At 36.3% G+C, this 14381-nt stretch overlaps 1 protein-coding gene across 2 annotated transcripts in view; it reads left to right on the top strand.

Annotated features, from left to right (window-relative positions):
- COL24A1 (collagen type XXIV alpha 1 chain) overlaps positions 1-14381 on the top strand; it is a 331682-nt gene that overhangs the window by 291387 nt on the left and 25914 nt on the right. For both annotated transcript variants that reach the window (XM_069478155.1, XM_069478156.1), the window contains exons 53-55: positions 883-918; positions 11540-11575; positions 11680-11706. In XM_069478155.1, coding sequence (XP_069334256.1) covers positions 883-918; positions 11540-11575; positions 11680-11706 — 99 coding nt within the window. The remainder of the gene's footprint in view (positions 1-882; positions 919-11539; positions 11576-11679; positions 11707-14381) is intronic.

The following is a 14381-nucleotide window of genomic DNA, read 5'->3' as shown; positions in this document are numbered from 1 at the left end:
GAGGGTGTTGAATGAACAACTACCTAATGGGTACACTAATCTAGTGAGGGTTACATAAAACGCCCAGACTGCACCACTACACAAAATATCCATGTAAAAAATCTGCAGTGTACCCCAAAAATCTATAAAAATAATTATATCAGTCAATAAATAAATAATAAAATAAAAAATCCTAAATGATCTTTTAAAGACTTTAATGTAAAAAATAAAACAATAAAAATCTTTAAAAAAATAATCTAGAAAACCAGAATATAGCTTGAGGGTTGAGGAGACCTTTCATAGAAGATAGGAAATCTGAAAACTATAAAAGAACAAAATATATTTGAATAGTTGAAAATTTTTAAATTTTATATGGAAAACAGATTACATAAATAAAAAATTAATATAGATTAAGAAAAATATGTTTAAAACAATATATGACAAGTTAATATACCAAGAGCTCTTATATATTGGTTTGAAAAGATGGAAAACTCAATAGAAAAATGAAGAACAAACTGAAAATGTCAACTATTGTTTTAGAAAGATACTCACCTAACTTTAAGTCAGAGAAATACAAATTAAAGTGAAATGAAATCTTACATCTAACCTCTCAGAAGGGGATATAGGGAAAAATGGTACTCTGGTTTATCACTGGTAAAAATGTGTATTAGAGCTTTTGTGGAAAGATTTGTTAAAATATATATACATATATCCTTTAATGAAGCAGTTCTACTTTAAGGAATTTGTTTCATAAATATAAAAGAAAACCACAGTTTATATAAATTAACAAAACAAATCTTGATAGAAAAAGCAAAATCATAAATTGTTATGTTTCTTTGTACAACCTCAACTACTTTTAATAACAATTATTGACACTGAACTAACATCTTTTTTTTTTTTTAGGGACCCAGAGGTGAAAAGGGCTTTAGAGGTGAAACTGTAAGTTTAACTAAATTTGTGATTATAGTATCCCTGACGCTAGGCTATAAGCTCCACGAAAGCAAGAACTTTGTTAGAGTTATTCATTATTATGTTTCTGATACTTGTGTAATGAAAACAAAGTTGCAGTTGTCAAGAAGTATTATAGAATTAACCTATGTGGTATATTGCAGTGAAATCAGATAAGCCCTAAACATTTTAAGAACCTACCGATCACATTCTCCCCAGATCATTGTATGAAATGGAGTATTTGCTTTGTCAGGCATCAGGAGAGGAGGTGTGGGTCTCTTCACCAGTTCCAGAACAAGAGCACTGCCAAGTCACTTTAGGTATATGCCTACTATGTCCAGTCGGCACCAAAGAGAGCTTCGAATCATTAGTTGTTTATTTCAGCCAATTAGAAGCCATGGTGAGAGGATGGGCAAAAAGTACACAGCACTTTTATGACCTAAATAGCTTGTACTGGCACTATTTCCAACATTTCTAGGATGCCAATTCTTCCAAGTTAAAGAAGATATTTTGTAAAGGAGCCACTTCCCCAGAGATGGTGCTGAACTTACTTTTTAACAAATTTTTTATTGTGTATGTTTAAGGTATACAACATGATGTTATGGGATACATATAAATAGTAAAAAGGTTGCTATAGTGAAGCAAATTGACATATTCATCATCTCACATAGTTACCCTTTTTGTTTGCTTGTTGTTATGGCAAGAGCAGCTAAAATCTACCTATTTAGCATGGGATTCATGCTGAACTTATTAAAGCCACAGCCATAAACAGTGGGCAGGCATGGAATGAAATGACGAAGATTGAAACTAAGTACATAAGGCCCGTAAGAATAAACTTAAATAGAGCAATAAAGTCTTGATTCAAAAGTAAGGAGATTACATAGTGACAGCTGAAATTTTTGCTTCTCATCATAGAGTATGCTTGGGACTCAGAATAAGGAAGTTGCAGTTACAATAATTAGCTTAAAAAGGAAAATTATGTGATTTCAGAGTAGCCTACGAATCCTTAAAGGGCATTCAAATAGATGTGTTCGATTTGTAGAAACATGACCCCCACCTTTTCTCAGCAGACTTAATATAACAGGAAGCAAGAGCATGTGCACACAGTGAAGCCACATCTCCCAGGAGGAGTAAAAAGGGGAAAGGAAAAGCAGCGAGGCTTGGAATTATCCCAGTTTCCACACCTGTCTGGCTCTGCATGCTTCCCTGACGTCCTCTCCAAGTACTGTGGCTGGAACATAAGTTTCCATCAGGATTAGGAAACCCCAAGTACCTATGACAATGTTACAAGCATTTCATGCAAAAAAAAATTGGGTGGTTCTGATGGATTACAAACTCAATGAATTATGACTGTGATCTTGAGTTGTGCTGGTAGAAATATAGCATCCAGAATAAAGCAGGTGGTGGCATCCGTCAGGCAATCCCTAAGGAGAAGCAGGGACAAAAGTAAAGCACGTGCAGAGAAGGACTCTCAGATTGGTGAAGGATCTCAGGGGAGCCATGTCCTGGAAAAAGGCCAGTTGAAATATCTGGGATGTTGAGCCTCTGCCAGATTCTTCAGCCTGATCATATCCCTTTCCTAGTCCTTTCTGTTCTCTTCTCTCTTCGTGGGTTTTGTACCTACTATTTCTCTACCATACTCTTTATGTATGGTGGAGAGTTCATATTCTTCTTGAGGTTTTGATTTAAAGATCTTTACTGAGGGTGGAATTGCTGATGTTTTGGCCCCACCTTACTCCCACCCCTAGACATAATACCTAGTACCCAGGACCTAGTACACCGCCTGGCACCTGTCCTTCAGTTCGTTACTTAAATGTCCTCTTATCAGAGAGGCTTTTCCTGACCGGCCTATGTGAAACAGCAATGCTCCCACCATCTTCCTCCCCTTCCCTTAATCTGTGTCCTTACCACTGACATATTGCATATTCATTTGGTTTTTTGTTTATTATATCTCCCCTCACTAGAATGTAGCTCCATGACACAGACATTTTATCTGTTATTGTTGTTGTCTTTTGTTTAAACATTGTGTCCCCAACACCTGACAGCACCTGTCTTATAGTTGGCACTCAATAAATATTTAATGATTTATTGGTAAATGAATTAGAGAAGGTTTGGGGTATTAGAACATGATAGTTATCTTCAAATATTTGAAAGGTTGTCTTATGGAAGAGAGGATAGAAATAATATGAGTAACTCCAGAGGATAAAATTAAAATGATTTATTTAATAAATTGTATTTCCAGTTTCTATGTTCAGCTCCCTGGGAAACAGTGAGCTCCATGAGGGCGTCAAGGTGGGGACCCTGCAGCCTCAGGGCCACACGTGGCCTTCTGGATCCTTGAGTGGGGCCTTTTGACTGCACCTTTTTAATAAACAGATTTGTTCTGTGGAGTTTGGATTCGGTCAAGGAGCCACACCTGGGGATCTGGAGGGCCACATGTGGCCTTGAGGCCGCAGGTTTCCCACCCCTGCTGGGGGGCTCAATGTAGTAATGAACTGCCTAATATAATAACACTGCACAGCAAGACAGTTTTACAAGATAGTGAGCACCTTTCACTAAAAGCCTAGTGAATCCCTCTGAGTTACTGCACTGGTATTCCTGCACAGAATAGGGAATTGTTAATGAAAGAAATACCTTTAACATCCCTTCCGTATCTGAGTGTCTGTGATTCTACATAAAAGAAAAATAGATAACCCTCCCCCCCCCCACGAAAGAACTAACAAAAGCATAGAACATAAAGAAGTGTTCTTGACAATAGAGGTTAATTCCCGTCAGCTCAAAATAGTATTGTGAATCCATCCACTTCTCTCATTCTTTGTCACTGGCACCTTGTCCAGAGTATCGTGATCTCTCTCTTGGACTCCTGACTTCTTTTCATTGCTTCCACTTTTCCCCACTACAGTCTATTCTCTACATAGCAAATAGAGTGATCCTGTTAAAGCATAAATCAGGTTATATCACTCCCCTCTTTAAAACCTCCCTTTGACTTTTTCTTGCACTTGGAATAAAATCTAAACTTCCTTATGTTGACTTACAAGACCCTATGTGAACTAGCCCCTGCTTGCCTCTCCAGTCTCACAATATACCACGTTCCCCATGCCAACTACACGGACCTTCTTTCTATTCTCTGGAATATGCCTTTCTTTAACCTAGAAAATTCTTTCACCTACTATTCAAATGATTGGTTTTATCTCAATATTCAGGTCTCTAGTCAAGTATCTTCTTAAAGAAGCATTCTCTGACCACTCTGTCTCATTATTTCTGGTCATTCTCTTTTATAATATCCTGTTTTCTTCATAAAACTTAGCACTATTTGGAGTTGTTTTCTGTTTTCTTCCCTAGAATGTAAACTTCATGAGAGCAGGAAACTTTGGTACATTGGTTATCAGCGTCTAGAACAGAACATGCCACATAGTAGGTAATATTTGGTAAATAAATAGATAGATAAATGAAACTGTGCCCTAAAATTAAAGTTAACAGCTGTTTCCACTTCTAGCCTGGTAAAGTAGCATTTCGTGAATTCACATGCTCAATAGTTTTTTGCTCTGTGGATTACCATAGTTCTCTTTATAAATAAGGTACAAATCCCAGTACCCAAGGGAGAGGACAAACAAGCAGAGTGGCATTTAATGTAGGCAATTAAATCCTACTGAAAGAAAGGATTAACCGGCACATTAGAATTATGTGTTTATTCTGTTTTTATTGTTAAGTAACTGATACTAAATATCTTTTTATCACCTCTTTTCCTGTGATTTCATTATAGTTTAAGGAGCTTTATAAAGGTAATCTTTTAATTCCTAGAGATCATTCTGCAATTACTTTAATCCATAAAATGTGCCATTAAACCTTTTTTTCCCTATGTTCTATGGAAAAGTTTGGTAACATTTCTTATACTCTCATTAGGACATTTTCAGTACATTCTACAGGTTTGTTTTCTTTAAGGGGACAGTTTAAATAATTGACTGGCTAAAAACTCCCAGTCGGTTACTGTGTTTCAGAACATAATATCCTCATGGGAGTCAGTCTCAGATAATACCAGTAAGTGAGGCATTTTGGAAATGGATTTTATTAGCTAAAACTTACTATATTGAGATAAATAAGGCACTTGACTCTTTGTACAAAGATCAGAATTACAACAATCTATCAAATTGGCTTTATCAATCTTCTTACCAAATTTTATACCTAGACCAAAGAATGATTCAGTGACTTTAAAAAACTACCAAGAAGTTTACAGCTCATTACACAATGCATGAAAAGTAAATCTTTTAGCATAAATTTGGGTTTCTTTGTTAGAAAGCTTCATATATTCTACAATTTAACATTGTGAACCCTAGAATGCATTCCAATTAGGTCCTTTCCACCACTGAGAAAGTTGTTTCTATATTGCCATCTATAAAAGAGTTTCTTTCCTTTCTGTTCTATACTTGTTCCAAGTCTGCTTGCCTATGGGTTATTTTAAAAATAAATCCCTGGATTCATATGTATTCTCCAAACGTAGCCAGAGTTTTGTGGCATCCCAAGAAAAACTCCTTGAAGATAGCAAGTAGAATTCTCTCCTGTTCCCTTACTTTAAAACTATTACGTTATTAGCAAATTAATCTTGAAAGGTTACAAAAATTTCCTGGTTTCTATGAGACCCCAGACACTTTTAGAATATGATTTAGTAATTTTTGGAGTAAGTAATGCCAAGAGGACTGCTGGCAATAATGGGATACCGTTGGTAATAAAATAAAATTTTAACTCAGAAGTAATATCCTAGTGTCAATCATCTGAAAATGATTTTGACAAAATTATGTCACAACTTGAAACATAACTTAAAGCCATAGAAGTAGAAAAAATACGGCCAATATCATACTGAGCAGGGAAAAATTGAAAGCATTCCTGCTTAGAACCAGAACCAGACAAGGTTGCCCACTATCTCCACTTCTATTCAATACAGTGCTGGAAGTCCTTGCCAGAGCAATCACACAAGAGAAGGGAATTAAGGGTGTCCAAATCGAGGCAGAAGAGGTCAAAGTCTTTGCTGATGATATGCTATTATAGCTAGAAAATCCCAAGGATTCAACCAAGAGACTCCTGGATTTGATAAATGAATTCAGTAATGTCCCAGGATACAAAATCAATGCACACAAATCAGTGGCATTCGTATATGCCAATAACAGTCAAGCAGAAAATCAAATCAAAGATGCAGCACCTTTCACAATACTATCAAAGAAAATTAAATATTGATAAAATGTCCATACTACCTAAAGTGATCTACAAGACTCTAGTAACCAAAACAGCATGGTACTGGCACAAGAACAGAGATACAGACCTTTGGAACAGGACTGAGAACCTAGATATAAAACCATCTTCATATTGTCATCTAATCTTTGACAAAGCAGACAAAAACATACACTGGGGAAAAGAATCCCTATTCAGTAAATGGTGCTGGGAAAACTGGATAACCACATGCAGAAGATTGAAACTGGATCCCCACCTCTTACCTCTCACAAAAATCCACTCACGATGGATGACAGAATTAAACCTAAGACATGAAACCTTAAGAATTCTAGAAGAAAATGTTGGAAAAACTCTTATAAACATCAGCCTAGACAAAGAATTTATGAAGAAGGCCCCCAAAGCAATCACAGTAGCAACAAAAATAAATAAATGGAACCTGATCAAATTAAAAAGCTGCTGCACAGCCAAGGAAACTATCATTAGAATACATAGACAACCTACAGAATGGGAGAAAATATTTTCATGCTACACATCCGATAAAGGGCTGATAACAAGAATCTAAATAGAATTTAAGAAAATTAACAAGAAAAAATCAAACAACTCCATCAAAAAGTGGACAAAGGACATGAACTGAAACTTTTCAAAAGAAGACAGACTAATGGCTAGCAAACATATAAAAAAGTGCTCAACATCTCTAATCATTAGGGAAATGCAAATCAAAACCACAATGAGATATCACCTGACTCCAATGAAAATGGCCTTTATCAAAAAGTCCCAAAACAACAAATGCTGGCATTGAAGTAGAGAGACAGAAATACTTTTACAGTGCTGATGGGACTGAAAATTAGTACAACCCCGGCGGAAAGTAATTTGGAGATATCTCAAAGAGCTAAAAATAGAAATACCATTTGATCCAGCAATCACACTACTAGGCATCTACCCAAAGGAAAAAAAAGACATTCTATAATAAAGACATCTGCACTTGAATGTTTATAGCAGCACAATTCACAATTGCAAAGATGTAGAAACAACCCAAGTGCCCATCAATACATGAGTGGATTATAAAATGTGTTATTTGTATACCATGGAATACTACTCAACTACAAAAAACAATGGTGAACTAGCACCTCTTATATTATCCTAGATAGAGCTTGAGCCCATCCTTCAAAGTGAGGTATCACAAGAATGAAAAAACAAGCACCACATGTACTCACCATCAAACTGGTACTAACTGAGCAACACTAAGGTGCTCACATGGAAGTAATATTCATTGAGTGCCAGTCAGGTGGGAGGGGGTGGTGGGGGTGGGTCAATTCACAACCAATAGCTTCGGTACGCACTGTATGGGGGAAGGGCAAGCTTGTAGCCCTGGCTTGGGTTCCAAAGGCATTATATGTAACCAAAATGTTTGTACCCCCATAATATTCTGAAATAAAAAAAAGAAAAAATAGAGACCAAAATCAGAATGAAGTTTTAGATTAACTGCTTCATTTTTATAGCATATTATTTAATAAAAATTAGTAAAAACTGAAGAATCTCATTGATGTTTTCTCAAATATTTCCTCTAAGTTAATGTATCTTCACAATTCTTGATTAGCAAAATTATCTTATTTGCCTCTAATTTGAAAATGAGAATAGTTCTAAGCATTATAAGGAGAAACTTATGTAAAGAGAAATATGTCCTAAATATTAACATACTAAGAATGTAAAGCATATATGTATATATTTCTTTTTAAAATTCATAGATCGTGTAATTCATTCAAATGAAAAATTATCAAACTTTTAAAATTCAATTACTCATTCCCCTTACATTCATATAGACTTCAGATTTGAAATTTCCAGCCTTTGTGCATTTTGTGTACTGTCTTTCTCCAGATACAAAACATGAGGGAAAAAATTGATAGAAGGCTCGAAAATCACATTTCTAAAGTGAACGTTGGAGATTACCTTCACCAGACCTGTTATATTACAGTTGAGATATCTGAGATCCAAATTATCAGCATCTCACTCAAAGATATATAACAAATTAGTTACAAAGACAAGACAAGATCCCAGGTCTCCCAATTCCCATGCAATTGTGGTTTTCTATAAATCATAGTGCCTCTCTGAAAAAACGGGCCAGAAGCAATTTGGATGAGGAAGAGCTCCACCTGTACAAGAGTAGCCCAGCCACCCACATGGCAGCTTGAAGGGCAGATTCCTGTTTGCACTCATGCCTTGTGTCTTGTGATGCTCACTGATTCTATCCCAATTACATTACTATCTAATAAATTTTACTTAATATTACTAAACTCTCAATTAAATCTTTTAAACCAATGATTCTTGGCCAGGAGCCTTTTGCCCTCACCCACCCCAAGAGACATTTGGCAATATCTGGAGACAGCTTTGGTTGTCACAAGTGGAGAAAAAGGGAGAGATATTAGTGGCATCTAGTGAGTAGATACTAGGGATGCTGCTAAACATCCTACAATGGAAGCTCCTCAATTTATATATGAGAAAAGGGAAGCTTTCTACAACTCAGCCAGCCTAAAGTAAAGATCATGGAGCTAAATTGAGATTACATTTACCTAAAGGAAATTACATAAAGAAACAAAATGAAGGAATTTACTAAAAGGAAAAGACTAACATACCTAAGTTCAAGGACCTGCAATCATCAGTATTTTTAAATTCTGATGACAAAATATGTTACTTTTGGAAGATCATGTGCAAATTCTGTGATTAAGTAGAGAGGAAATCTATTTTCAGTGAGAGTGCTTTCACAATAATCAAATAACCACTATAACCATGCATATTAATTTAGTTACCCTTTAAAAAAATAACATAGGCAATTATAGTTTTGTTATAAACTGCTTTATATAGCATAAGAGAGAATCACTTCTCCTTAATGGTGTACTAACTAGAGTAATAAAAAAGAACTAAATAAAATGTTATATTGTTGGAATCATACTTTGTTTTACTTGGCTACTTGCCATATTCTATGCAGTTGTTACCTTGGGGTTGCCCTGCCCTGTCTTGCTGGGTTTGAAGTATTTTGTTTGATCATATTTGTGATGATCTAACTTGTTCTGAGTAACAAGCAGAAATGAACTTAAAACCAGCAGTAGAAATACTTTCTTCATTCTTCTATGATAAATTCCTCTTTCAAAGTCAAAGATAGGACAAATATTTTGTACTGAACCATTGCTAAGATTTTGCAAATGTCATAAATATGCTAAGTGGGATAAATATCACAACTGTTTATTATTTTTACAATGTTGATCCCAAATGGAGCAACTTACATAGCCAAATTCACTTTGAGCCTCTGTATATTTAAAAAGGCTATCTCTAACATGACATTTCTGTAACTTAGTAGTTTCTGAGGTACAATTTTTCTACATTCTCTGCTTAAAATTGTAATCATAAACCATGCAAACTAAGAAATGTCCATCAGGCATAGTGTTGGAATACTCTACACTTTTTAAGTTACTATGTGTTGTTTGTTCTATCACAGTATACTTCGAATCAACAGCTTTGGCAATGAAAGATGCATAATACTAAGTCAAGCATAGTATCAACATTATGCAATACTCAGTTGAAGATAAATTTTTCTTTGCCATCTTTTAACTATACTCAGTTTGATTCAATGTAGTCTTAACATTCAATTCACCATCAAGTAAGTTAATTTTTAGCAGACATACAAGTCCTTCAAGCATTCTTAGCTGTTATTACTATTATTTCATTTTGAAAAAATGTCAACATAACTTTTTACATTTAACTATACACATTTTAACTTTTCTAATTTCTAAATTAATACTTATTAATTTTAATGGTGTTCATTCATTCATTTAATTATTCAATAAAAGTTATTGAATACCTACTGTGTTTAGGCATTATTCTTGTTCCAGAAAATGAAAAGTGACTGAGACACTTTAAGGGTCCTTAGGGCCTTTCTGGTGTGTTCTGGAATACAGAAAGAGAAGTGGTTAGTTGAGCAGAGGAGAAGTGGAACAGGTGCTAAGAAAGGTGGGTACAGAGTTTTAAAGAAGTGTTGGAAGAGAAATGGCCTTCAACAAATAGAAAAGATAGGGAGGAACATTCCTGGTCAAGTACATAGCACATGCAAGGCAAAGCCTGTGTGAAAGAACTTGGACAATTGAGAGCTCTACAAGTAGTTGGTTACAGATGGTGTGTAGGATGTGTTGGGGGAAGTAAGTGGAAGTGAGGACCAATCTTGAAGAAGAGGCAGCAGTGGACACTGACTACAAGCATATTCTTTTGTATTCAATTGACTTGGATTTTAATCCTCCCTCTGCCCCTTATTTGCTAGTTTCCTTAACCATTCCATTTTCTTAACTGTAAAATGGAAATATAGCACACAACTTGGTACATAGTAGGATCTCAATAAATGATAGCTATCACTATTAAGAAGTTTATACTTTATCTTCTAAACAATAAAGAGCCACTAAAGTATTTTAACTAAATAATGACATGATTAGATTTCCATTTTATAAGTAGAATGTAGTTAACTGAGCAGAGAGAATAAAGTCAGGAAGTCAAATTAGTAGTACAGGCAGAAACGTTATGTCGTAGCACACAGGCTGCTATAACAAATTACCACAGACTGGGTGGCTTAAACAACAAACATTTATTTCTCAGAGTTCTGGAAGCTGGGAAGTCCAAGATCAAGGTGCCAGCAGATTTGGTACCTGGTGAGAGCCCTTTTTCTAGTTTGCAGAAGGTTACCTTATTATTGTATCCTCACATGGTGGGGAGAGAGATCATCTCTTGTGTCTCCTCTTATAAAGGCACTAATCCCATTCATGAGGGCTCCAGCCTCATGACCTAATCAATTCTCAAAGGCCCCACCTCCAAACACCATCACACTGGGGATTAGGGTTTCAACATATAAATTGGGGGGAACACAAGTGTTCGGTCCATAGTGCATGGTTAACACTGAACTAAGACAGTTGCTGTGAGGATGAAGAGATTTGGAGGTGAAATCAACAGCAGTTGCTAATCATTTTATAGGTAGATGAAGGAAAAGCAAGTGCCTAAGAGCGCTGAAGTTTCTATATTTGATGATTAGGTGGGTAGTAGGTAGAAATAACAGGAAAAACATGCTTAGACAGTATCAACATTTTTAAATGTTACATTTATAATAGTTTATTAAAATAAGTAATCAAGTTTCTAGTAATATCAATAAAACAGGAAAAAAATATCCAGCTTGTTCATGAACGTGGGTGATAGCTAAGTACAAAAGCATATAATTTCAAAATACTAAAACAATTTTAAATTGTGTGACCTGCCTGACACAAAAAAGCAGTGACAGTAGCTGCATATTAGTTCTCTTGTTTATACCCAACCAAAAGCATAATATATACATATTGTGATCTATCTCCATTTCTTCCAGGGTCCTCAAGGACCAAGAGGTCAACCAGGACCTCCAGTGAGTTTATTTATATTTATATCTGTTTACTATCAATGCTTATATGCTTGCCTAGTTTGCGATGTCTACTAAATAAATAATTGTTAAAATTTGTTATGTTCTAGGGTCCACCTGGAGCACCAGGCCCAAGAGTAAGTTTTCTTGGTTTGGTTTTATCTTAATATGTCATATTAGCTTTTTAAAGCTTCTTCTGTTAACTCACTGTTAAAGGTATCCCCCTTGCATACCTCTCTTTTCCCTAACCTGATATGGGGCTGCCCAACTACATTAACTTGCTAAGTCCAAGCCTCAGACTTCTTATCTATAAAATGGAGATGGCATCTCCTACTTTCTTGGGTGGTTTTAAGTATCAAATAAGAAGCAAAGCATTAAGCACAGTGTATGACACATGATATGTGCTCAAAAAATGCTCATTCCCTCCATTTTCTTCCTACTTCTCGGTCCTCACTCTCCCTTTTTAAATGTTCTTTTTTGGCAGCCAGAGTTATCCACTTCTTAGGTTTTACATTATTCCTTCTGAGTTGCTGGTGGGTACAGAAGCCTTCAGACTTCTCATGCATTTGTTTGTTTTCTGATTACTACAGCCTAAAGCTTACTACCCTTGTCTTTGAGGCAACGCTTGTTGCTTCTGCTATTCTTTTGGTTTTCCTTATGCTTTGCATCCAGTCTTATATTTGGCAATCCTTGTCTTCCTGCTCCCTATAAGAGGTCTCCCTCCACCCTTAACCTTACTCACACCCCATCCTCCAGTCTCCCAGTCAAATACAGTGGTCCTTGGTCACATTTCCTGCCTAAAGAAGAGCCACTATTGGCTACACTGTCCCAAACAGTGTTCAGTCCTCGGCCTTCTAAGCCTTATTTATTTCCGCGTGCTGCTCTGGTGTCATTTAGATCTCTGATAGTTCCAGGGGTGGTTCACTGTGGTCCACTCCCCACAGATCAGGGACTCTTCACTTCTCTCAATTTTTCACTGGGACAAGGAATAACTTTCAAGCAAAGTGCCATGGGAATACTGTCCCCTTGAAAATGGGAGCCCCAATTCTCTATGATTTCTTTAAATCAATTCCCATTTCTGGCCATCTGACTGATGGAGATTGAAGCATTCCTGCGTGAACATCAATGGGAATGTCTTCCTTCACATCTTCAAATCGCTGTCTACTTCTCTGTTCTTCCTTTCCCCCTGAGTCCCCACAATGTGTGGATTAAAAGTACTCTCATCAATTGCCTTCCCAGCTTATAATGACTTTGATATGTCATAGCTGCCTTCCCAAGAAAGAACATGTTCTAAAGGACCATACATCGCTGACAAATTAGAGAGGTGTTCAGTGGAAATTTTCACTAATTTAAGTGTCATTTAAATTCCTGTCTCACTTGGAAAATGTATATGTTCCTATACAGCCAAAATGAAGTAGGACATGTGACAGATTTTTGCTATGAACAAAATGTGGAGAAAAATACATATGTACTTTGAGGAAGTATTAGGAAGCTTAAGACAATATATGTGCTTGACACATTATAGGTACTCAATAAATATTACTTTCCTTCTTTTCTCCCTTTCTCTCCTTTCTATCTTCCTTCTTGGTCAATATGAAAAGATGTTTACACATATAATGCTGTTTTTCTGGAACTTGCAGAGTCTATTGTAGGAAAGTGGCAGTGGTAACATTTAGAATAAGACTTGTAGAGCAAAGTCTAAATGACAATGAGAAAACACCTGCTTATTCTTTCAGTCAGCTTATCATCGTACCTTCCATGAAACTCTTCTTAATTCTACCCCTCATCACACTGCAAGATAGAACTGATCACTTCCACTTCTTCATTCATACTTACTTATTTTCATGTTTGTCTCCCCAATTAAATTGTGAACTCTCTGAAGTTAGAGACTTTTTTTTATTTATTTTCTAAATAAGTGTTTGTTGGATGAAAGCATGCATGCATGCACGAATACAAAATAGGTCACATTTCTTAGGAAATTTCAGTGGAAATCCTCCAACCTAGAAGATTTCACTTGTATATCCAAGTGGACACTTGTGTTGCTTCCACCTTTTGCCTATTGTGAATAATGCTGCTATGAACATGGATATGCAAATAACTGACTGAGTCCTCACTTTCAATTAATCTGGGTATATACCTAGAAATGAAATTGTTGGATCGTATAGTTATCCTGTGTCTAATTTTTTTAGAAACTGCTGTACTGTTTCTATAGCAACTGTACCACTTCACAGTACTACCAGCAGTGCACAGGGTTCCAGTTTGTCCACATCTTCACCAACACTTGTTATTTTCTTGTTTTGTTTTGTTTTTTAATAACAGCTGCCCTAATGGTTGTGGAGTGGTATCTCATTATGATTTTGATTTGCATTTCCCTAATGATTTGTGATCTTGAGCATATTCTCATGTGTTTATTGGGCATTTATGTATCTTCTTTGGACAAATGTCTATTCAAGTCCTCTGCCCATTTTGTGAATTGGGTTGCTTGCTTGCTTTGTTTTGTTTTGAGACAAGGTCTCACTTTGTCACCTGGGCTACAGTGCAGTGGCATCATCATAGCTCACTGTAACCTCAAACTCCTAGGCTCGAGCAATCTTCCTGCCTCAGCCTCCCAAGTAGCTGGGACTACAGGGCACCTGCCACCATCCCTGGCTAATTTTTCTATTTTTTGTAAAGACAGGATCTCGCTCTTGTTCAGGCTGGTCTTGAACTCCTGACCTCAAGCAATCCTCCTGCCTTGGCCTCCCAAAGTGCTAGGATTACAGACATGAACCACAGCACTGGGTCAGGTTGCTTGGTTTTTTTGTTTGTTTGT

Source organism: Eulemur rufifrons, chromosome 8 (assembly GCF_041146395.1).
Source record: "Eulemur rufifrons isolate Redbay chromosome 8, OSU_ERuf_1, whole genome shotgun sequence".
Lineage (NCBI taxonomy): Eukaryota > Metazoa > Chordata > Mammalia > Primates > Lemuridae > Eulemur > Eulemur rufifrons.
The sequence above is the reverse complement of the archived record's forward strand: the minus strand, read 5'-3'. Positions and strand labels throughout refer to the sequence as shown.